The 23,668-nt window shown below is 42.4% G+C and overlaps 1 protein-coding gene across 3 annotated transcripts in view; it reads right to left on the reverse strand.

Annotated features, from left to right (window-relative positions):
- NLRC3 (NLR family CARD domain containing 3) overlaps positions 1-23,668 on the reverse strand; it is a 58,918-nt gene that overhangs the window by 28,419 nt on the left and 6,831 nt on the right. For 2 of the 3 annotated variants that reach the window (XM_072603127.1, XM_072603118.1), the window contains exons 2-9: positions 10,668-10,812; positions 9,710-9,970; positions 7,635-9,390; positions 5,825-5,911; positions 4,063-4,146; positions 3,205-3,288; positions 2,364-2,447; positions 768-851 (exon numbers count right to left, since the gene is read on the reverse strand). In XM_072603127.1, the coding sequence (XP_072459228.1) occupies positions 768-851; positions 2,364-2,447; positions 3,205-3,288; positions 4,063-4,146; positions 5,825-5,911; positions 7,635-9,390; positions 9,710-9,970; positions 10,668-10,674 (2,447 nt within the window). In that variant the 5' untranslated portion in view covers positions 10,675-10,812. Of the gene's footprint in view, positions 1-767; positions 852-2,363; positions 2,448-3,204; positions 3,289-4,062; positions 4,147-5,824; positions 5,912-7,634; positions 9,391-9,709; positions 9,971-10,667; positions 10,813-16,923; positions 17,003-23,668 lie in introns of those variants that run through there. The other variant, XM_072603137.1, reaches the window with a different exon arrangement.

Here is a 23,668-nt window from a genome sequence, read left to right on the forward strand (position 1 = left end):
AGCTATGCACTTCAGGCCATATTTCCTTCTATTTCCCTCCTGTGACTTGGGAAGACCTATCAGCGGAGCTCACAAAGGCAGCCAGCTGGTCACCATTTCTCTCAAGAGTTCTAGAGGATCAAGAGCCACTGTTCAAGTCATTCACATAGGATAAGGGCCAAAGTGCCAATTTCTTGTCTTTAATTTCCTGGAGGTTGAACCTTTGAGTACTTGGTTTATAAAATCTTCCATTAAAGGCATTCTCCGAAACCTCATCAGGTTATGGAGATGACACTAGGCACTTAAAAGTCATGACAAGTGTCGAAATCTTCTCAAGTTGGAAAGGTGTCAAGTATGTGGTCAGGTAACAAACCACATCTGTTATCCATGGACCAGGCTAGCTAAACTCCAAAGAGTTTCAGCATCACCAGAAAGCTGTTCAGTGGGTAACAAATCTCTTTAGCCATAACATCTAGGAAAGACAAGCTTCTAGTGTACAGAAGGGTTTCCATTGCTACCGGCAGGGGGAGTACTGCCCATTGAAATCATGGATCTGAGGAGTATGTGTGATATATATAGTCAGGAAATATCACTTGATAGCTGGGAAAAAGGAAGCTCATTGAGCACCATTTAGGAAGTCAGAAACTATTCTGGGCTTGGCAGACCCCAGGTCTTTTGAGTTTCGTTCTGGTTCCCTGGCCGGTCTACTTTTCACCAGTGTTCAACCTTCGCACACCCTGGTACCAAGGAACATTATAGAAAGAGAAGTATTCTCAGGGATTCCTTACATGAGTTCCTTCAGGCTCCCATTTTTCTTTAGGGCATCTGCAATCGGCTTGGCTCCAGGAGGCCCAATGGCATTCTTTTGCAGGCTGTGGAAGAGTCAGAGTTACTCATAAACGCCATCCATCAGCCACTCTCTGGATGAAGGACTGGGCAGGCAGGGAGTGGGGTTAAAGGATAGAGGTCAGAGGACAATTGCTTTCTCCCTGCAACCATGCCCCTATGGTTCCCTAGGAAATACCTATGTGTGAGCCCCAATGTGATATCCCATTGAGGAGTTGGGAATAGGAGTGAAGCATGATTGGGCACAGGTGCCTAACCAAGGTGAGGAAAGACAATCCTTTGGGCACCAAAATATATAGAATGAGAGTGCAAATAAGTCACAGAAACTGTAATCTACGTGTTTGTACAACTGTCTCCAGTTGTACATTTGCTTGGGGTAAAAGTATCAATCCGGTCAATGTATTTATTGGTTTTGCTGATTTCTAAAAACTTCTGCCTCTTTTTCTTTAAAAAAAAATTAAAATTATGATTATAGATTATAATTAAAAATTAATTAAAGTATGTATAATATAATAATATTTAAAATATATAAAAATAATAATTTAATAAATCTAGAGAATTGCATTCTGGGAGGAGAGGGAGGGACACAAGAAAAAATTTAGACAATGTAAAACCACAATATATCAATAAAGAATTTTAGGTTTCTTTTTTAAAGAGTCAGTAGGGACCACAAAGTAATCCGTCCCATCTGAAGTTGCTTTGAGACCCCAAAAAACCCAAACACACTCCATTGTTGGGCTACCTTGTAGACTTGGTCTAGAGGCCTCTCCTTTACATTTAATACATTCTGCCTCATGGGGGCAGCATAGTGTAAGAGTGTGGACGTGAAGTCAAACTGGCCTAGATTCTAATCCTATCTGACATTTTCTTGTTGTGTGACCTTGGTGGGTCATTTAACCTAAGATTCAGTTTCCTCATCTATAAAACAGAGATAACACCTGTAGCACTTAGATCACAGAGTTAAGGTCGGGATCAAGTGAAATAACAAATGTAAAGTGCCTTACAATGTTAAAGAACTTTTTATAAATATTCATTATTACTGTATCATATTTATTGGTATATGTATTTTTGTCCCTTTTATTGACTTCTTGAGGGGAAGGGCTGGGACATTTGTCTTTGTCTCCCCAGTCCTTAGCTCTGAGCCCTGCTAACAGTAAGTACTTGCAGGTTGTTAGAAGCCAGGGAGCCTGCTAGGCCAGAGACTTTCTTCTGAGAGCTCGTGTAGTTTCCTTTAAGGCCTGCATCTCTTCTCAAAAAGCTACATTTAGCTCTTTTGAGTGTAGACAGAGCTTTAATAGGCGGGTCAAAAGTGGACACTGGACACTGTCATTCCTTGTGTCCTTTTGTCTTTCTGTCCTAACATTTTGTTTTTGTTTCTGTTCCGGGGAAATAAACCTTGGGAAAAACCAGTTATTCTGGTTAAAAGATCCTGGGGACCACCCAACATACCCCACCCCTTATTTCTCCTCACAGGAGATGTGCAGAGAGGTCTACAGAAGATAAGGAGGGGCGCAGAAGGCTGGCTCCAGGACACTCACTGCAGCACGGAGAGCATGTGGTTCACCATCAGGGCATCTGCAAGGAACTTGGCACCGTCATCCTTGATGGCATTATTCTGGAGGCTGCAGCATGAAAGAGAAGCAAAGAAACAGACTCTCAGAGTTGGCAATATGGTGCAATGGTTAGCAGTCCAGACAGAAGAACTGGAGTTCAAATCCTTTCTCATATACGTATAAGCAGTATGATCCTAGACAAGTCAGTTTTCTCATTGGAAAATTCCTAGGTTGTTATGAGGCTGATGTGAGACAGTATATATAATGTAAGGGATAGGGACAGGAGAAGGGATGGGGACCACACTTGAGATCTCATTGGTGGGGGGATCTCTAGGTGAGGAAGCTCCTTCTACTAATACAGATTGTCACCTTTTCAGTAACGTACAGTCTTATAGAGTTTTCTGGAGCACTGAGGCTTGTCCAGGGTCACAAAGCCAGTGCAGGTCTGCAGCAGAACTCACACCCAGGTCTTTCTGGCTCCAGTGGTACTCTATCCACAATGCCATACTGCCTCTCCATACATCAAGGATACTCTATCAACATTCCCTATGATTCACATTCCTTTGACTTTGCTTTGAGATGAGGTCACCCAGCCAGCCTAGAACAAAGCACCCTTAGTGTTTCCCATCAATAGAGCCCAAGATGACCTTATGAATACAGACTCCTCTGGCCACCAGAGTGACTTTTAGCCTGGGATTTGGGCTAGTATTATGACAGCTAACCTACTGAAGTTCCTCCTGCCACCCTCATGGCTCCTGAAAGGACAGGCTTTCCTAGGCCCTCTCACGGCACAAATATTTTGGCAAAAAGAACCATTAACACCTACCTCAGAGACACCAAGACCCGATTAATCTTCAAAGAATCTGCCAGGGCCTTAGCTCCTTGTGGTCCAATGGAGTTACTTCGAAGACTGGTGGAGGAACGAGACAGAAGAATGATCAAATTAGCCTCCTCTCTGTTGGCTGAAGGGAAATTAAAGCTAAGGTGTACTTTGGTTCTTTCAAGGCCAGCTTTATCCTTTAAATCATTGATTCTCAGAGGGCTGGTTTGGGGTTTCATGTCTTGGTACTTGTTTGGGGGAGGAAGAAGGTGAAGGTCAGGGAAGAAGAGGGTCCCTGAGAGTGATTATTGTGAAGAAAAAGAACCCAGGGGATCCTCTGGGGGCAGACACACACTTGGAGAAGGAGGCTCAGGGGCCAGCCTTGCTCACAGGGTGTGGAAACGTGCCTCACAACCTCCCTAAGTAAAGAATGTGGTCCTGGGCCTAGGAGTGGGGCTGACTAGGCACCAGATATCTTAACAACAACAAAAGGTACCTTGTTCCCAGAGGAAGACAACTAGCTTTGTAACTGCTGAGGAACCACAGTGGGGAAGGATGGGAAACCTGAAGTCCTCTAGCTAGCCACTCCTTACTTTGAAGGGCTCAGATCACTGAGAAAGGAGGCGATTCCAGACACACACTAGGCAGTGGGAAAAATGATCATGTAGGTCATTGTCTTCTATCTGGGGACCCAGTGTGGACAGGCAGAAAACCTGATCATTTCTACCAGAGGCCCCTGGGAAAAGGGGAGAACAGCCTTCGCTAAAACTTCCTGCACTTAACTGGGTTCACCAGGACAGGAGAAATGGGGACTAGCCACCTTTCTCTAGTGGTCTGGTTTTTCCAGAAACACATCAGACTTACTCCAGGACAGTCAGACTTCTGTTGACCAGGAGGGATCTGGCCAGAGCCTTGGCTCCTTTGTTGTGAATCTGATTCTCAGCCAAGCTGCCCAAGGTAGAAAAGAGGAACTGTCATTTCCGGGTCTTCAAACTCCTCCACTTCCCCCCCACCCCAGCCACGCCCATGGGCTCAATTTGGGCAAGCCTCTTGTCTGTCTCATCCATTTATGTTACCGTTTAGCTTTTTAGCTGTTTATACCCAATTAAATAATTCGTTTTAAAAAAATTTTTTTTAATATTTAAAATTTTTCCCAATTACATGTACAAACAATTTTAACATTCTTTTTTTCAGATCTTGAGTTCCAAATTCTCTCCTCTCTCTCCTTCCCCCACACTGAAAAGGCAAGTAATTTGATATAGCTTATACATATATAGTCATGTAAAACACAAATAAATTAGCTTCTTAAGGACGGGGACTTGTCTCATCTGCTTGCCCCCACTGCCCCATGCACTCAGTAATGAACTTCGGAATGCCTACTTTCTCCTCCTCCAATTTTTTCCATTTTAGTAATAATAATAACTAACATACACTTTCTTGTTATGATTTCATTTGAGTGTCACAACCACCCTGGGAGATATATGCTGTTATTATTCCCGTTTTACAGTTGAGGAAACTGAGGTTAAGCCCAGAGTCAAAGAGCTGGTAAATGACTGAGGCCATGTTTGACTGTGAGTCTTCTTGACTCCATCTAGTGCTCTACGTCCACTGGTGTCCTATCCACTGCACCACCTAGCTGCCTACTTACGTGGGCCCAGAAGAAAAGTCATCTCCTCTAGTGAGCCTTCCTCAATGCACCCACCTGAAAATATTCCCTTCCTCTGACCTTGCAGAGCACTCTGCACTTTCCTTACAGTCTTTTTTAGGGGGCATATGGGGGTCCAGACCTGTAATTTTATCAGTGTGGGGAATGCATGATACAGAAATGCTCTTCACCTGGACAAAGGAGCGTAGACTTAGAAGGTGGTCTTAGGGCACTGAGACGCTAAGTGACAAGTGCCCATGGTCACACAGCTGGCATAGACAGGAATTCAAGAACTTGAATCATCTTGGCTCCCTGGCCAGCTTTCTATCTACCAGGCCATGCTGCATCTCTTCAACATTATGTTCTCAGTAGTCTGTTCTGAACCCTAATTTTAGCAGCAGCTGGTAAGGCACTGGATGGAGAGCTGGGCCCAGAGTCAGGAAGATCTGAGTTCATGTCTGACCTCAGACACTTACTAGCTGTATGACCCTGGGCAAGTCACTTCACCTTTGTCTGCTTTGGTTTCTTCAACTGTGGAACTGAGATAATACCTACCTCCAGTGTTGTTGTGAGGATTAAATGAGATAATATTTGTAAAACACTTAGCCCAGTGCCTGGCACAGAGAAGGCACTTAATAAATGCTTATTTTCTTCCTTCCTTCCTTCCATGCTTCCCTAGTTAGAATATATTCATTATGTACACTCAGATCTGTATGCATGTTCTATCACCCTTCCCTGCTGGCTAGATTATAACCTCCATGAGGGCAGGACCTTTGTACCCAGAGCAGGACTTTGCAGAGGGAATGCTTAACAATGGACAAAGGGATAAATGTGTGATCATTCGCTCTGATTCTTGGGGAGCCTATTCAGAAACATCGCATCATTGGGGAGGCGATGAGGGAGACTGGTTCTGCAAAGACTTAGGACCCACCTCCTGCCTTTTGGGGGAGATACCCAGGGCCTGACGGTTGCTGTTGTTACCTGATCTTCTGAATATGACAATCCTTGCTGCTCAGTACACTGCCCAGCAACTCCATCACATTGTCTTGAAACTGGTTGTTATCCAGCCTGGTCAAACAAAGCAGAGAGCAGATTTTTAACAGCAGAAGGGACAAGAAGTGCTCTCTCCTCTCCTCTCCTGTCCCTCAGTGGCCAGGGTCATCTTAAGGAACTGGGAGCACATCTTGGATGGATAGGGTCTCTGGAGCGACTTAGGAAGAGTGGATGGCAGAGTTAAGGGATGAGCCAAAGATATAGGAGATCATATAATGGAGCAAGGCCAAAGGCTAGGCCTTAACCCCAGACTTCTAACTCCCAAGCAAGGACCCTTGCCCACCTGCCCCACCCCAAATAGCCTCAGTGACTTCTCTGCAGAGCCAACAAGAATGTCCATCTCTCTCCCAAGAGTACAAGGCAAGGGCAAATAACTAGCCATTCTTAGGGCATGTTGCCTGGATCCTCTGGTAACTGGCTACCCTGGAGAGCACTTACTTCTTTTAGACACCAGCCCTTGGATCACTTGGCAGCTGCTCCTACTTATTCCATGTCTAGCCTCTTGCCAGAAGCTATGAATGACATGATGAACACTCTGATCACTCGCCAGAGCTCAATGAGTGTGAACCACAGAATAGGTACTGCTATAAACCCCCAAATCATGGAGGAATTTTAGGAGTTCCTGACGTAGCTATTGAAAAGGGGGCAGCCCCAAATCTGGGGGACAAGGTCAGAAATTGTCATTAAATAAGAGCCCTGTGAGGCGTGTGAGGACTTCTAGGGCTATTCTAATGGGTTCAGACTCTGGGGCTGAACAAGACATTCTGAAAACTTTTCTGGAGGGTCCTGGGACCTCTGAAAGAACTCTGAAACTATTCCCCTCCCCTTGCTCACCCCAAATAAAGGACTCTGGAGAGGCCACCAACAATCTGGCAGCAGCCTATTTCCAGGCTAATTATACCTTACTCCCCACTCCCCCTCAAGAATACTACATTCTATGTATATGTAGAGCCTATATCAGATTGCAAGCTCTCTAGGGGAGGGAGGAGGGGAGAGAGGGGGAGAAAATTTAAAACTTATGGAAGTAAATGTTGAAAACTAAAATTAAATAAACTTTAAAAAAAGAATGCCCCATTCTAGCCAAACCGGCTATTTCCTCTAGAAGATATTCTGTCTCCTGCTTCTGGGCCCACCTCATGTCCACCATGCCTAGACTTCCCTCCTTCCTTACCTCTGCCTCTTGGAGCCCACAGCTCTCTGAGGCTCAGCTCAAATACCACTTCCTTCAAGAGGCCTTTTCCTGACTCCTCCAGCTGTCCTTCCCTGCCAAATTCACCTTATACCTCTTTTATAAGTACCCTGTATTTAGTATCTATAAAACATGTTGTAATCCCCCTATCAGAATGTGTGTTTCTTGAGGCAGAGGTTTATACCCTGGATCCTTAGTACTACGCCTGTCTAGCACATATTAGGTGCTTAATAGATGCTTGTTGATTGATTGAGAGTGGCAGAACCTCCAAGTAGGGGCATCTCATTGTCTGACATTGTGGGGTACGTGCCATACTGCTAGTCATGTCCAGTGACTGCTATTGCCTCTCTGAGCTCTGTAAGGAAAGGGTGGACAAGAAATTGTCAGAGCGCAGAAGACAGAGAATGGGCAGGGCTGTTCTCCTTTTGGTGTGGGAAAGGGTAAAACCATTTGGGTTCCTCAGTTTTTCTCTACATCTCTGACCTTGCCCCACCAACCCATGCCCAGAAGCTCACAGGAAAAATGCCCACTACATCCCACTAAGGGCACCTGAGGTTCCTGCAGTAGAGGAGCTGGGGCAGCAGGCTCTTGAGGATGGCATAGTTGAGGCACCTGCTAAGGTTGGTCTCCTGGACACAGACCTCAGAGACTTGTAAGAGGTAGGCCAGAGCCGAGCGGTGCATGGGGTCCAGCAGCCCAGCCAAGCTCTCACTCTCCAGGGCCTCCTCCACAGCCCTGGCCAGCTCTGTGTGCTGCAGCTCGTGTAGACACCGTAGGGTATTCACAGTGCGGGAGGAGATAGAGGCATCAGCCCTGAGGTAGCCCTGCAGGTGGGCCACAGCCTGGGCCCGGTAGCTGCTGTGCTCATCCCGCCCAAGGAACCAGCCGGCCAGGAGGGAGTTGACCTGTGGGGAGAGGAGACCTGAGAGGAAACGTAAGAACACATTCAACTGCCCGTTGTCCTCCTGGAATGCCCTCTGCACAGCGTTCCTGAAGTGGGTGAGGAAGCCCAGCTTGGGCCAGGACATGCCATTCTCTGTGAAGAGGTCAAAGATCGCCCTCTTGGCTGCACTATGGTAATAAGCGGCAGCTGCAAATTCTTGCAAGGTGAGGTGGATGAAGCAGTAGGCAGAGGATGCTGGGGTCTCTTCCCGAAGGAGGAAGCGGCTGCACAGTCCGCTCTGTAAAAGGGGGAGGTCAACACCAAAAGCTTTCATGTCCTGTTCATAAAACACATACTTCCTTCTGAGGAGGCCATGGAATGCCAGTCGGCCCAAGGTCCCCATCATCTTCCTGCCACTGTGGACGGCCTGCTCAATCTTTGGGCTTTCCCTCAGCCTGTCCTGTCCCTCCCCACACAAGGCCATCTTGAAGTACCATGCATAAATCTCAGAGAGTGTCCTTGGAGGTGCCAACTCCGAGGTTTGGCATCCCAATCCACTCCTGACCAGGTGACCCAGCACTGTCCCACATAGCCAGCAGAAGGAAGGGACAGTGCACATCAGATATAGGGCCTTGTTGGCCTGGATCTGACTTAGGATTTGGCCAGGGAGGTCATGATTATCAGGAAACATTTGGTTCAAATAGCTCTGAATCTCCAGCTCATTGAATCCCCGGATCTCAGTCATCCGGTCCACCAACCCCCCTGGAATCTGACTGGCAGCTGTTGGACGGGATGTCACCCAGACTGCAACTTCTGGAAAGAGATTCCCACGGATGATGTTAGTGACAAGATTGTCCACTGGGATCTCTTTCTTAGGGTCTGTACAAGCCACTGCATTGGAAAAATCCAGAGGTACTTTAAACTCATCCAGTCCATCTAGAATTATCAGGACCTGTCCAGAACCTGTCAGCCCTGTTTCACCAATGTGGGGAAAGGCTGAGCGGATAAGTCTCTCTGCAGACAGCTTCTCATAAATGTTGAGTTCCCGGAAATTCAAAGGCAGCACCAAAGAGATCTCCTTACTAATCTCTCCTCGGGCCCACATGGAGACATACACGGTCACCAGTGTAGTTTTGCCAATGCCAGCCACCCCAACAGTCACAGAGATCCGGGGAGGAATGGAGACTTTGGAGAGAGGTAAGAAGAGTCGCTCCAGGGGAATTGTTTTGGACACATGCCTCTGGCCCCGAGTAGTCTCAATCTGGGTGAAGTCATGCTCTTTTATCTGGAGATCTGTCAAGCCCTCCACTAACAATAAGTTGGTCAATCTTTCTGAGGCAGCTTTCTCTGACAGGAGGCCTACATCCACACCGACTCCATATTTGCTCAGGAGAACCTCCAAGTGCTTCTGCATCCCAGAATCTGAAGAAATGAGACAGGGGATAAGTTTGGGAATTGCTCAAAAAGAGAAGTTCTCAGTGAATTCCTTTCATTCCAGAAAGATACGAAACCAGAAGAACTTATAGGATAACCCCAATTTGTAGCAAGAGGGAGAAATAAAAAGATCAGGATTGGGGAGGGGTTTACTCAATGGATTACGGACTGGATAAGAGACAAGGAATAGGGAGTGATAAGGAAGGGAGATGAGTGAAAGAAGGTGAAGAAAGGATCAAGGAGAAGTGGAGAAAATAGATATAGAGTGCTATATCTTCCTTTCCATTCTTTTTCAGGTCCTGCCTACCATAGGCAGTATTGTGGATGCTGAGTTGAGCAGTAGAATTCTCAGTGAAGTCCCGTCCAGCCTGGGAGCCCTGGCTGCCTTTTCCAGTCAGCAGATCGATGAGCACCTTCACCTTCTGGGTGGGGGAACTGGCCCCCTGAACAAGACTGAACTCCTCCTCTCTCAGGACTTCTTGCTTTCTCATGGAGCCCAGAATCTCCTCCAAAACATGTGAGGAGATGACTTGAACCAGCTGCTTATGGGGCCACTGCATCCACGTACCTGTCCATGGTAGGTAAGGATGGGGGTGGAGGAGAGAGAGAGAGGTTAGGGACAGACTTTATCTACGTCTTGTAGGGAAATAGGTAGGGTGAGGGAATTTGTACTATCAGGGTTTAAGGAGTAACACAAAAATGCCTAGACACTGCCCAGTGTCCAAGTCTCCTAGAGGTAAGCTTGGCATACGTGTGGGAAGACTGTCCCATATACTGTTACATGATAGTCGTTTCCAAATACAATCAGACACCTTTTTGATAGCTAACTCTCCAATATAGTTAGGAGTCTTAGAAAATCCAAAGAGCGTTAACTCCCATGAGATAAGGGACTAAAACAGAATCAATGTTTCTGCTTAAACTCTAGAGATCTGAATGACTAGGTAGACAGTACTAGGGGGCTACCTCCTCCATACCTTCCATTGCAGCCAAAGTAAACTTAATTGGGGAATCTAACTCCAACCCTTTTCCCAAACAGTCAATGTAATATGGTGGGAAAACACTGGATAAGGAGTCTGAAGACCTGAGTTCAAATCTCAGCTCTGTTATTTACTCCCTGTGTGACTTTGGGCAAATTATTTCATAGTTCTGTGCCTCAGTTTCCTCATCTGTAAAATGAGGGAGTTGAGCTAGATGTTCTTCAAGGTCCTTTCTAGATCTAATTACTGTGATGCCACAGTTACAATACTGTGAGGGACTCCACTCACCTTCCATCAAAGAAAATCCAGGAATTCTGCAGAAAAGATGGTTCTAGGCCTGCAGTGCAAGCAATGATGCCCTTTCCAGTGAGGACCCTCTCCAACAGCTGTTGGGTCCCAGGGACTGGGCTTTATTAAGTCTCTGTCCATGGTTCTGGGAAAGAATATGAAACAGTGACAGAAACGTACAGCAACAATTGATTAATCCTCAGAGGCAGGAGTCAGGATCAGGATCCTAGATTTCAAGCTGTAAGGGGACTTAGAAACCATTGACTCTTACTCCTTCACTTTATAGATAAGGAAACTAAGGCACAGAGAAATTGAGTGACTTCCCCAGGGTCACATAATCTAGTGTCTGAGGTAGGATCTGAACCCAGGTCTTCTTTAGTCTAAGTTCATTTTTCTCTCCCCTATTCACAATGGGAAGAGAAAAGCAGTAGAGAAGGAAGCTAATAGGTATGGAGAAAATTCCTTATTCAGACTCATTTTGGAGAGACTGATTCAGAAACCCTTCTACAACCAGTTTGAAAAAGAGCATCACACTGAGTGCTGTTCTCAGGGAGGTCTCCCTGCCTCATGTCTCTCCACACTCCAGTCCAGCCTCCATTCAGCTGCTGAAATGATCCTCCTAAACATCACGTCTAGATAGGTCCCTCCTCTACTCTATAAACTTTAGGAGCTCCCTATCACCTCCAGGAACAAATATAAAATCCTCTGTTTGACTTTTGAAGTCCTTTCTATCCTAGCTCCTTCCTACCTTTACAGTTTTCTTATTCTTGATCCCACTTTGGATTTGACTGTGCAACATGGGAGACACTGGCCCAGGACCACTCAGCATGGCGTGCCCACATCAGAAAGGATGTTGTGCTCTTTGAGCAAAGCAGAATTGAGGCAGCACAAAGTAAATGCAGGATGCACAAATTGGAATATCCACCCCAAATATTCACACAGACTATTTGTGCTCAACCTGTGGTAGAGCATTCCAAGCTTGTATTGGTCTGATCAGCCACTGTCGGACACGTTGAAATTTCACTTTATCATAGTGATGTCATTTTGGTCCTCTTAGAAGACAAAGGACAACAACCAACTAACCAACCAACCAACCAACTCTTGATACCCTCCCCATAATCTGATCCAGTGTCCTGGATTCCTTTTTTCGTTCTTCACACCTGAGGTTCTATCACCTGACTCTGGGTATTTTCACTTGCAGTGGTCCTCCTAAACCCCTACCCCCATGCTGGGAATGTTCTCCCTCCCTCACTTCTTTGCAACTCCGGCTTCCTTCAAAATCCAACTCAAATCCCACCTTCTGCAGAAGGTATATATCCCACATCTTCAATTTTTTGCACTTTGTTTTTCCCATGAGAACATGAGTTCCTTAAGGCATAAACCATGTTTTATTATTCTTTGTACCCCTAGTTCTCCCCACAATGCCTGGCACATTATATATGCACTTGATAAAGATACTATATATTTATATGTTACATATCAATATATGTATATTAATATATTATATTAAATTTAATATATAAGCATTTAATAAATGCTTGTTGATCACTCTCTGTGGAGTCCTTGACTGAGCAGGAAGAGACTATATCACACATACAAGGCGCTTTACATTTATGATTAGCAAAAATAATAATTCTCTTTTCAATAGCACTTTGAGATCTCAAAGAGCTTTCTTCATACCAACTTGTGAGGTAGGGGCGGGATAAGCATTATGATGACCGTGACCATGATTATCATTACTGCCATTTTACAGATGAAGAAACTAAGGCTTTTGCTGATTCCTCTCACCTGCTGGTGTCCTTCCCAAACTACCTTGTAATTAGCTACTTTGTATACATTTGTCTATATTCACTTTATGCTGTAGATATTTTTATATATCCTTCTTGGCTCCTCCCATCAGAACATAAGTTCCTTGCAAATGAGGGGAGGAGAAATTTCATTGTTTGTACTTACATGTACCTAGCAGAGTTGTCTGACCCACAGTGAGTTTTTAATCAGTTTTTGTCGATTGATTAATTGTGACTCAGAAATATTAATAGATCCAAGATAGTAAGGGGGAGTACCTAGAACATGAGTCCTAACTTTCTGTTTCAAAATCTATATCTCTTTCAACTACACCTGCTTTCAGGAAGGTTATAATCAATGAGAAAAGATAAGCTACCCACACAAATCTAAAACTATTAGTGATGGCCCCATGAATATACATACTCAATGGTGAACATAAGCACATAGTCTATCTGGAGAGCAGAAATAGCATGGGAGGGCAGGGGCAAGTATATGAGTTCTAAAAGACAGGATGGGACTGAGGGCAATGAGATGTGAGGAACACCAGAGAATGCAGTTAAGCCTAAAATATTTCTGAATCTATGGGACTGCAGAGAAAAGAGGCTGAGACAGTTCCCAAAGAAAGGCAGGATAGTAGATTCATAGACCTAGAGGTGGGAAGGGCCTTAGAGGTCATCTAGAGCAACCCTCTCATTATGCAGATGAGAAAACTGAGGACTAGAGGGATTAAAACCCTTGCCCATAGGCCATGCAGCTAGTAAGCACCAGAAATAAGGTTTTGCTACTGTGAATTCAATGCTCTTTCCACTGAACCACGAGTATGTGATAGTCACTAAAGAGATGCATTGCTAAACTCCAAACCAGATAAGGCCAGTCACTCATATATACTGGGTTAACACCCCAACCACAGGATGCTAACAAAGAGATTCGTATAAGTACTAAGTAAAGGAGGAAGCAGACGTGGTAAGGTGGGAGGGTATGGCAGAGAGGGCTGCAATGAAGAAGTATCAGATAGGGTTAGTTGGGGGGGGCTTCTGAAAGAGGGTCCTGAAGTCGATGACTCACTCACCATCAATGGATGAACTTGGCTTTTCAAATGCTATGCCAGCCAACACCTCACACCAAACTCCATGACACATTTTAAAATCTAAATGGATATGTGATCCTAATATGATCTTATAATATGTGATCTTTTGATCATACTATAAAAAAATTAGAAGAGAAATAGGTTATGTACCTCTCACATCTATGGGTAAGAGATGTATTTTTTTTTAACATTTAAAAAAATTTTTAATTCCAAATTCTCTCCTTCCCTCTACCTTTCTGCCACCCATTGAGAAGGCAAGCAATTTGATACCCATTATACAGATGATTTTTAACATTATTTTTTATAATTTTGAGTAAGAGATGTATTCTGGACCAAATGAGAGCTAGACATAATTACAAAAGATAAAAAGTTTTGATTATTTGAAACTGAAAAGTTTCTGGACAGACGACATTAATACATCTAGGATAAGAAGGGAAATGGTTAAATGGGGGGGAAATCTTTGTATCAGATTTCTCTGATAAGGGATTGGTATCCAAGATATATGAACAATTAATAAATATGTAGAAGAATAATAGTGTTCCTCAACAGATAGATAGTCAAAGGACACAAGTTCTCAAAAGAACTGCAAAGTATTTACAACCACATGAAAAAATTCTCCAAATCACTAATAAGAGAAATATACATCAAAACAATTTTGAGGTTTTACTCATATCCTGAAAATTGACAAAAATAATAAAAATGGCAACAGTCAATGTTGGAGGTGGAGTGGGAAGATAGACACATTAATACATTGTTGGTGGAGCTGTGGAATGGTACAGCCATTTTGGAAAGCAATGTGGAATTATGCAAATAAATAAAGTGACTAAAATGTCTACACCCTTTGAACCAGAGACTCTGTTATTGGGCTTACATCCTAAGGAAGTCTTTAATAATAAAAAAAGTCCCCATATATTCAAATGTTTCAACAGTGGAGCACAAATTCTGATAGAGCATATCAATCTGGAGAGGCTTTTGTATATGGGCTCAGTGATGACATATGTCAATCAACTAGCATTTATTAAGAACCGACTGTGTCTTAGCACTCTGCTAAATACTGGGGGGATATAAAAAGGCAAAAAACAAAAACAAAAAAACCCAGCCCCTGATCTCAAGGAACTCATAGTCTAGCAGGGAAAATAACTTGCAAACAGCTTTATGTAAACAAGACAAATATGGGATGAATTGAGCGTAATCTCGGGGGGAGTAGTCTCAAAAAACCAAGGTTAAGGAAAATTGGGAAAGGTTACTTAAAAAAAGGCGAGACTTCCACTAGGACCTGAAGGAAGCTGAGGAAACAAGGAAAGGAGATGAAGAGGGAGAATATTCCAGGCATGAAAAACAGCTAGTAAAAATGTTCAGAGACAGGAGATAGAGTGTTGTTCTCAAGGAAAAGCAAGGGGGCCAGTGTCACTGAGTATGTGGAGGCGAGGGAGGTGTGATAAGATCGGAAAGATAAAAAGATTATAAAGGGCTTTAAAAGTCAAACAGAATTTTATATTTGATCTTGGACATGAGAAGGGGCCACTAGAATTTTTTAAGTGGTATATGGAGGGGGAGGGGTTGATAGGATTAGATCATTGTTTGGGGAAGATCAATTTGATAGCTGCTAGGTATCAAAAGGTTCAGCACCAAAAGGAAAATTACAGGTGATTACTTTTTTGGTCACCAAAACTCATGGAGAAATATATTTACTAGTTCCCAAATAAGAAACATCAAAGGATATGAATAAGCATGTTTGAAAGCAAGAAATCCAATAACCACGTGAAATGATGCTCTAAATTAGAGAAATGCCCATCACCAGCATGACCAACCACAATCCCAGAGGACTCATGACAAAACATATTACTCACTTCTATAGAGAGAGGTGATGAACTCAGCACATACTGAGGCACAGTTTTTGTAGACATGGCTAATGAGGAAATCTGTTTTTCTTCACTGTACATGTTTGCAACAGATTTTGTTTTTTCTCAGTGGGTTAGAGTAGGGTGGGAAAGGGCAGTGGGAGGGAAAGAATTCAGAAGTAAAAATAATATATTCAGAGTTGTCAGCAAATAAATTGGCTCAGTAGGGGCAGTATGGAATAAATGGAAAAAGACTTGGAAGCAGGAAAGACATGGATTTCAATCCAGCTTCTAAAATTTATAAACTGTGTGACTGTGGTCAAGCCACTTAGCTTGAGCCTTGGTTTCCTTATTTATAACATGAGATAATACCAGCAACACCAGTCTCACAGAGTTGCTATGAGGCTTAAATGAGCTAATGTAGGCAGAGTGCTTTACAAATTTAAAAGCACTATATAGATTCCACCTATTGCTATGATGACTGGCTAGTTGTTGTATGTATTTGGTTGAGGCAGGACACATGATGGTATAAGCTGAAAGAAGTTACTGAGTCTGGTGAGGGGGAGGAGATACATGACATTTTAAAGGGAAACTGAGGTAGGGGATTTATACAAACAAAAAGTAGTTATCAAAGGCCAGAGGGTGGGTGGAGCTGATAACAGCTGTTCCCAGCAGCCTCAACACCAAGATGTTAGACAGGTCTCTTTGTTTACTCACCAAGATTTCTTAGCTAGCAAGACGATCTTGAATTACAAACCTCAGCATGCTTAGGAAGGAACTAGGTCTTTCATGAAGTCATCAGCCTAGACTGAAGAGTTAGTCTAGATAGCTGTTGCATCCTTAATCCATCTGACCGTGTTAGCAAGGGAATATACTGAATTTGGGGTGATGTAACACCATGAGTGAAAGGGCTTTATTAAGTGCTTAAGGAAGATGAAGAGGGAAAAGAAAAGAACCATGGGCATCTCAGCAAGGAGGAAACAACCAGAGTGATTGTTTTTGTAGTTTCAGTCATCCAAACCCTGCTCTAACCCCAGCTTCCAACTTCAAAGACAACTCATATTTTTTATAATAACCAGTCTCCATTTCTCTAGGCCTATCCACTGGCACTTCCTCCTCCCCAGCTTTTTTTAAACAGTGTACCAATAGCAAATGAATGCCTTCTTCTGCTTGGTCAGAGAGGTAGAGGAGGAAATCCTGAGGGTGCAAAACGACTGTGGTTTCTCAGAAAGATCAAATGGGTCAGGTTGGCCCCAAGGTTTCCCTACACAACAAGGTGAGGGAGAGAATGTGTTTTGACACTCACTGTCTGATGAAGGAAAGCACTTAATGAATGTTTATAGAATTGGATTGAATTGAACTGAATAAAATGGGGGAGGAGGAGAGAGATGGATATGAAAATTTCTTTTAACCTTTAAAAAAGATGTCTTAATATTCCCCAATGTTATAAACTAGATGACTAGTCTGACCCTCTCATTTTACAGAGAAGGAAACAAACCCAAAGTAGTTAAACAATTTACCCAGAGTCACACAGTCTACTTACTAGTAATAAAGTTTGAGCTATAGAGTACTGTGGATGGTGGCCCTTTGGGTTCCAGTTTTGCTAAAAAGAGAAGGAAAAATAAGAGCCCAGTAAGGGAAACCAACTTATAAAATAGACTAGGAACAGAAAGACCAGCAGTCTTTAAGTAACATTAAAATGATCTTTGGAGAAACTTTGAGGAACTTCTTTGGAAATGAAGGGGCTTCCATATGGCAGAGATTGTGACTTATTTAGGCAGAAATGTGGGGTTATCACCTTGCCTGCCTCCCAAACACCAGCTTACGAGGACTGTCAGGCCAGTAGAAGATTGTGGCTTATAAAGCCAACATGGGCTATGAAACTCATATAAGTCTCTGAAAAAGCAGGTAATTGTATCATGTCCAAAACGAGCACACAAAAACCAAAGAGGAAGAAACCATCCAGGAAAAAAGGGATGAAAGTGAGTGGAGAATTGTTAGGAAATATTCCTCAATTAGACCACCAACATCTTCTGCTCTCACATTACTAAATTCCACTTGATTCAATAGATTAAGTTGTTCTCAAAGGTATTTCGGCAAATGAGCAAGTCTTACTGAAAGGTTCAACCCATCCCTGTCCATTGAACCATTTTTTTTAGGAAGAAGGGGTTTAATGAGAAGATGGGGGAAGGAAAGACCTGTTCTGAAGTCTTTCTTTCAAGAGTCAAGACTTTAGTCATTGCCACAGATTAAATTTGGGAAGGACTTCAGATATCATCTAATCCAACCACCATCTAATCTAACTTTATTGATGGGAAAATTGACTTGCTCATGGTCACAGAACTAGATAGAGGCAAAGTTCAGGGGTCTTAGTCCTACACCATGCTGCTTGCCCCAGGTTCCCCAAATTGAATGACTTGTGAAAAACCAGACTGGTCAAAGAGCCCACAAAACATGGTGGAGAAGAAAAAAGACTGCCGGGTAGGTCATGATGCGGTGGTGGGGTGGATGTAAAGTTACCGAAAGGGATCTACTGATCAACTGTGAAAGACTTAGCTACTCTGATCAAGACAATTCCAAAGGACTCATGATGAAAAGTGCCATCCACTTCTAGAGAGAGAAATTATGAATTTGGAATGCAAATTGAAGCATACTTAAAAAAAATTTTTTTATTGTTTTATTTTGTTTCCTTTTGTAACACAGCTAATATGGAAATATGTTTTGCATGATCCTCACATATATAATCGAAATCAAATTGCTTTCCTTCTCAAGGAGGGAGGAGGAGTTGGAGAGAGGGAGAGAATTTGGAACTCAAAATTTTTAAAAATTATTATTTAAAAAATTTTACATGTAATTGGAAAATATTTAACGAAATAAAAATAATGAAAAAGAAAGGGATCCATGTGCACAGCAACCATTGTTATTTTACTCTTTAGTTCTAACAAAATATGTAGTATTGATCTGTAGGAAAAATAAGCACATATTAACTGCTGTAGACTGAATAATATGCCTCACATACCTAGGAATTATTTTCAAAGGTATGCAGATGCCATCAATCAAGAAAGCCCATTAAGAAGCATTACTGGTGGGGTAATTAGGTGGGGCAGTGGATAGAATACCAACCCTGGAGTCAGGAGGACCTGAGTTCAAAATGTGTTCTCAGACTCTTGACACTTACTAGCTGTATTACCCTGGACAAGTCACTTGGTCCCAATAGCCTCCCAAAGCAAAAACAAAACAAAAAAAATATTCCTGGCTTCATAATAACTTCTGATTGTTAGTTATAGTTGCTTTTGTTTTTTTCTCAAAGGATACCAATAGTAGAACTGCTATCATGTACATCTATGATAAAAGTAAGACCTGCCTCGTGGGAGGAATCATGTTTCTTTTTTACCTTTGCATCCCTGGAAGAAAGCACAATGTATTATGGTAGTAAGCTTGATAAATTACTTAATGTAATTAATTTGGAGATGGGGGAGGGAAAACATTTACCTCACGCTCTGAAAAAACTGACAACTACCCATCTAGTCCAACCATCTGTGACAGGCTGAAAGGGTGATGGATTTGTATTCAGAGGAACTGAGTTTGAATCCTGTATGATCTTGGTGAATCTTTTGGGGCATTATTTTCCTTAGATGAAAAATGAAAATGTTCTTCCTCATTAGATTTTAAACTCCTTGAAGACAAGAATTTTTTTTTTTGGCACTTTTGGTATTCCACAAAGTTTAACACAATGCCTGACATATGTTGTCACTGAGTCTTTTCAGTCATGTCTGACTCTCTGTGACCCCACTTGCGGTTTTCTTGGCAAAGACACTGGCATGGTTTGCCATTCCCTTCTCTGGCTCATTTTACAGATGAAGAAATTTAGGCAAATGGAGTTAAGTTGATTTGCCCAGGACCACACAGCTAGTAAGTATCCAAGGTTGAATTTGAAATCAGGTCCTTCTGACTCCAGAGCCAAAATTCCTTCTACTGCAATACCTAACTGTCTCTGCCTGGTGTATAGTAGGTCCTTAATAAATGTTTATTGATTGACTGACTAAGTGATATCTAAAGTCCCTCCCAGCTTTAAACCTTTAGGTTTAGGGTGATATAATTATATACATTATACATAATGTACATATATATAATTATAATTCCTCACTTTACAGAAGATGGAACTAAGGACTTCTTAATCCAACAAGGTTGAGTAACTCACCAAAGATCATTGAGTCAACTAGAAATAGAGGTAGGACTATAATCCAAGCAAAGTTTTCTGGATCCCATTGTACTGCTCTTCAGAGTACAGTGGGGAAATTTCTGGACTTGGAGTTAGAAGATCTAACTTCTCTCTGGGCCTCAGTTTCTTCTGAGATTCCTTCCTATTCTATGACTATGATCCTTTGATCTCCATATTACCATGTCATTTCTGTTTGGTCTCATATCTGCTAACCCACACTCAGTCCTCTTGCTTGTATTAATTCCTTCCATGTGCTCCCGTGCAGCAGCGGCTGCCCTTTTCTCAGCTCAGCCCCAAGACTGACCACACTGTAGACCTGGGGGGAGACTGACTCAACAGGAACTGAAAACCCCAACCAGGCAGCTCTCGAGCTACATCTGTTTGCAGGGAGGTTCAGCTCAGGGTTGTCTCCATCCCTGCACATGCCCCCAGCCTTCAGTCAATTTCCCTTTGACAACTTAAACCAGGAAATTTGGGGTTGCCACTCCTCTACCCTTAAAACAAAGTCAGCTACACCTTGATGGGTACAGATAAGGGGCAGGGGCAAGAAAGAGAATCTCATTGTTGGAAAGGACTTCGGATCAATCTAGTCCAACCCTTAGCTGATAAAGCATACCAACAACACACTTGGTAAGTAATCATCTAGCCTCTGCATGAAGACCTTCAGGAAAGGAGTGAATACACTATGTCCCCATGTGACTGTTTCCATTTCTGGTTACCCTTTGTTAGAAAGTAGGAAGAAGGGAAACAAACAGGAAATAAACCTTTATTAAATGCCTCCTACGTGCTAGACGTTGTGCTAAGTACTTTACAAGTATTATCTCATCTGTTCTTCTCAGAAACCCTGGGAAGTAGGTAATATTTATCTCCTCAGTTTTACAGATGAGGAAAACCAGAGCAGACAGAAGTTAAGGATCTTAGCTAGGAAGTGTCTGAGGCTGGATTTGAACTCAAGTCTGTTACTCCAGATCCAGCACTCTATCCATTACACACCAAAGTCAAGGGAGTAAAAGTAAATATTTCATGTTATCATTATGGAAAAGATGGAGAGATATAGGTTAGATAATAAAATACCATTATATGCCTTCAGAGATCACCGAAAGACTGAGTTCAAAGATTAATCATTATGGTTTTGTTTCCACTTAGGATAAAGTCTAACTTATAATGCCCCGGGAATTTGTGCTTGGTTCTATGTTACAGAGACACTCTACCAGTAGGTAGAGTTCTGGGCCTGAAATCAGGGAGACCAGAGTCCAGATCTAATCTCAGACACTAGCCATATGACTTGGGCGAAACTCTGTCAGCCTCAGTTTCCTCAACTGTAAAATGAGAATAATGACAGCACCTACCTCACAGGGTTGTTGTGAGGATCAAATGAGATAATAATTAGGAAGCATTTAGCACAGTGCCTGGCACCAGAGTAGGTGCTGTAGTTCCATCCCCTTGGCATTTTTATCCATAACTCTGATAAAGGCCTAGGTAGTTTGCTTATCAAAACTGCTAATGACATCAGGGTGAAGGGGTTGATAATAGAACTGGGACCCAAAGAGATCTTGATAATCTAGAAAATTAGGCTGAATCTAATACAACCAAATTCAGTGGCAGAAAATGCAAAGTCTTATGCTTGGGTTCAAAAAACTGTTGTCACAAGTGCATGAGATCAGGAGACATAGCTAGTTAGACAGCAGTTTGTGTGAGAAGGATCTGAGAGTTTAGTAAAACTGCAAGTTTATGAGTCAACAGTGTGATAGGGTGGTGAAAAAAAATTATGTGATCTGAATTGAAAATAAAGAGAAGGCCATCTTCTAGAAATAAGCATGTGGTTGGGCTTCTGTTTCCTGCACTGATCCGCCATCCAACGGGGAGTTTTGTGCTCAATTCTAGGATCCACGGTTTAAGAAGGACATTGATAAACTGAAGACAGGATGGTGAAAGGTCCTGAGTTCATACCACACGAGGATAAGGTGAAGGAGTGGGGAATTTTAGTTTAGAGAAGATCAGAGAGACATGGTGACAGCCCTTCAGATACTTGGAGCACATCTTAATGAAGTATTTCCACTGTACTTGTTGAAAAGTTTTTGAAATAGATTTCTAAGTAAGTTCAAATTCAATTTAATGAGCATTTATTAAGCCCCTGCTAGAAGTAATTATAATAATAGCTAACATTTATGGAGTGCTTCCACTATGTGCCATGGATTACCTCATTTGGTCCTCATAACAACTCTGGGAGGTAGGTTTTATTATTCTCTCCATTTTACAGATGAGGAAAATGAGACCAGCAGAGGTTAAGTGTCCTGTCCAGGGGTCACACAGCTAGTAAGCATCTGAGGCTGGATATAAGACAGGTCTTCATGACTTCAGCACTATCCACTGCACTACAGCGTATACAGTTTTTTGCATACTTCTCTCCTCTTTGAAAATGAACTCCTTGCAGGCAAACACTATGTTTTTGCTTTTCTTTGTGTCTCTCCCAGTTGGCATGGTGACTGTCACACAGTAAGGGCTTTTTTGATGTTTGCTCTTCGTTCTCGAAGAGGACCATGACATCAGGATAATAAATGTTTGTTGACTGCAATCAAATCTCTCCCTCTACCATTTCTACATTTTCACATAATGAGCTAGGGACTGATACGGGGGTCCAAAAGGGGATTCCTTGGACACTGATGATGAATATAGATTGTTACAGAAACATGAACATCTGTCCCATTTTACATTTATTTTTTGACCCCTTGACAGTTACACCCATCTTAGAGACAATGGAGGTGGCTCATTTAGGTCTCATGACAAACAAAGCTTTCCGTTTTTGCTTCCATTGTTTTTCACAGTTTTAAAATTAATTTATAATCTTCTGTTGTACTACTTCAAAGTGTTTTATCAATGAATTTGTACTATAAGCTGCCTTTGGCTGCCTTGCCTCTGCTTGGGAAGAGCAAGTGTTTTCTGGCTGAGGCAATTTGGGGATTCTTTTTTAGAGTCGAAATGACTTGTCCAAGGTCACACAGACAATAAGTGGCAGAGCTGCAAGTTAAACCTATGAATCAAAATCAAAATAGGATGCATTCCACTGGATCACATGACCTCCTAACATAAGGTGAAGTTTTGTAGGAAATTGTTATAATCAAGTTCAACTCCTTTGCCTAGAGGTAGTGTGGTTCAGTGGGAAAGAACACTAGATTTGGAATCAGAGGACCTAAGTTGGAATTCCAGTTTTCTCACTTACAACTTGTGTGACCTTGGGCAAGTCACAACCTTTCGGGAATTTATTTTCCTCATCTGTACAGTAATGAACTGGATGACTTTGCATGTTTCTTTTAGCTCTTGATCTATAACCCTGAGATCCTGCTGTCATTTCCCAATTTTTGGCACTGATAACTTGTATGAATAGCTCAGATTGGAGCTATTAAAATTGTTCAGTACCTTATTTAGCCATTATTCTTTTGGTCCCTGATTTCTGAAGGGTTATGGAAAAGTGTTATTTGATTTGAGATTGAGTCTTTCTCTCATGCCCAGGCTCCTTCTTCATGTGCTTTCTTTTGCATCCTCATCACCACTCATCATATTGGTACTGGTCTTAGTGTGGATACCAGACTGGTGTAGCCCAGTGATGCTCAGAACTCTGGTATTTTAGAAAAGAAATATGGCTTCATTGCTTCTTAACCCCTGGAATGAAAATTTGTATTCTACATACATACATACATAAACACACTCATATACATGCCATGTTGCTAGAAGTTGCTATTTTTAAGTTTCCTATTCATACACTCAGTTATTATCACAGTGGCGTGACAGAGTAAGCCAGATCTTCAGGCTTAAACCACAGGTTGATTTCTTTCTCTACACTTTTTATGAAATCACTGCCATGACTGATGTTCTGCCAACTTAAATGCAAAAGTGCCCTGAATGGTTTGATTTTAAATCAGCAGGCATGATTTCCCCTAATGTTCTATCAGTTTTCACCATATTTAGCCCCTGCCAGACTTCACAAGTCCAAGATAGAATGATTTAAGCCTTAAGTTAATGTAACACTGCTTCAGATTTTCTTCTGAGGTCCTGTAAGGAACTTAAT

This window comes from Notamacropus eugenii, chromosome 1, assembly GCF_028372415.1.
Source record: "Notamacropus eugenii isolate mMacEug1 chromosome 1, mMacEug1.pri_v2, whole genome shotgun sequence".
Lineage (NCBI taxonomy): Eukaryota > Metazoa > Chordata > Mammalia > Diprotodontia > Macropodidae > Notamacropus > Notamacropus eugenii.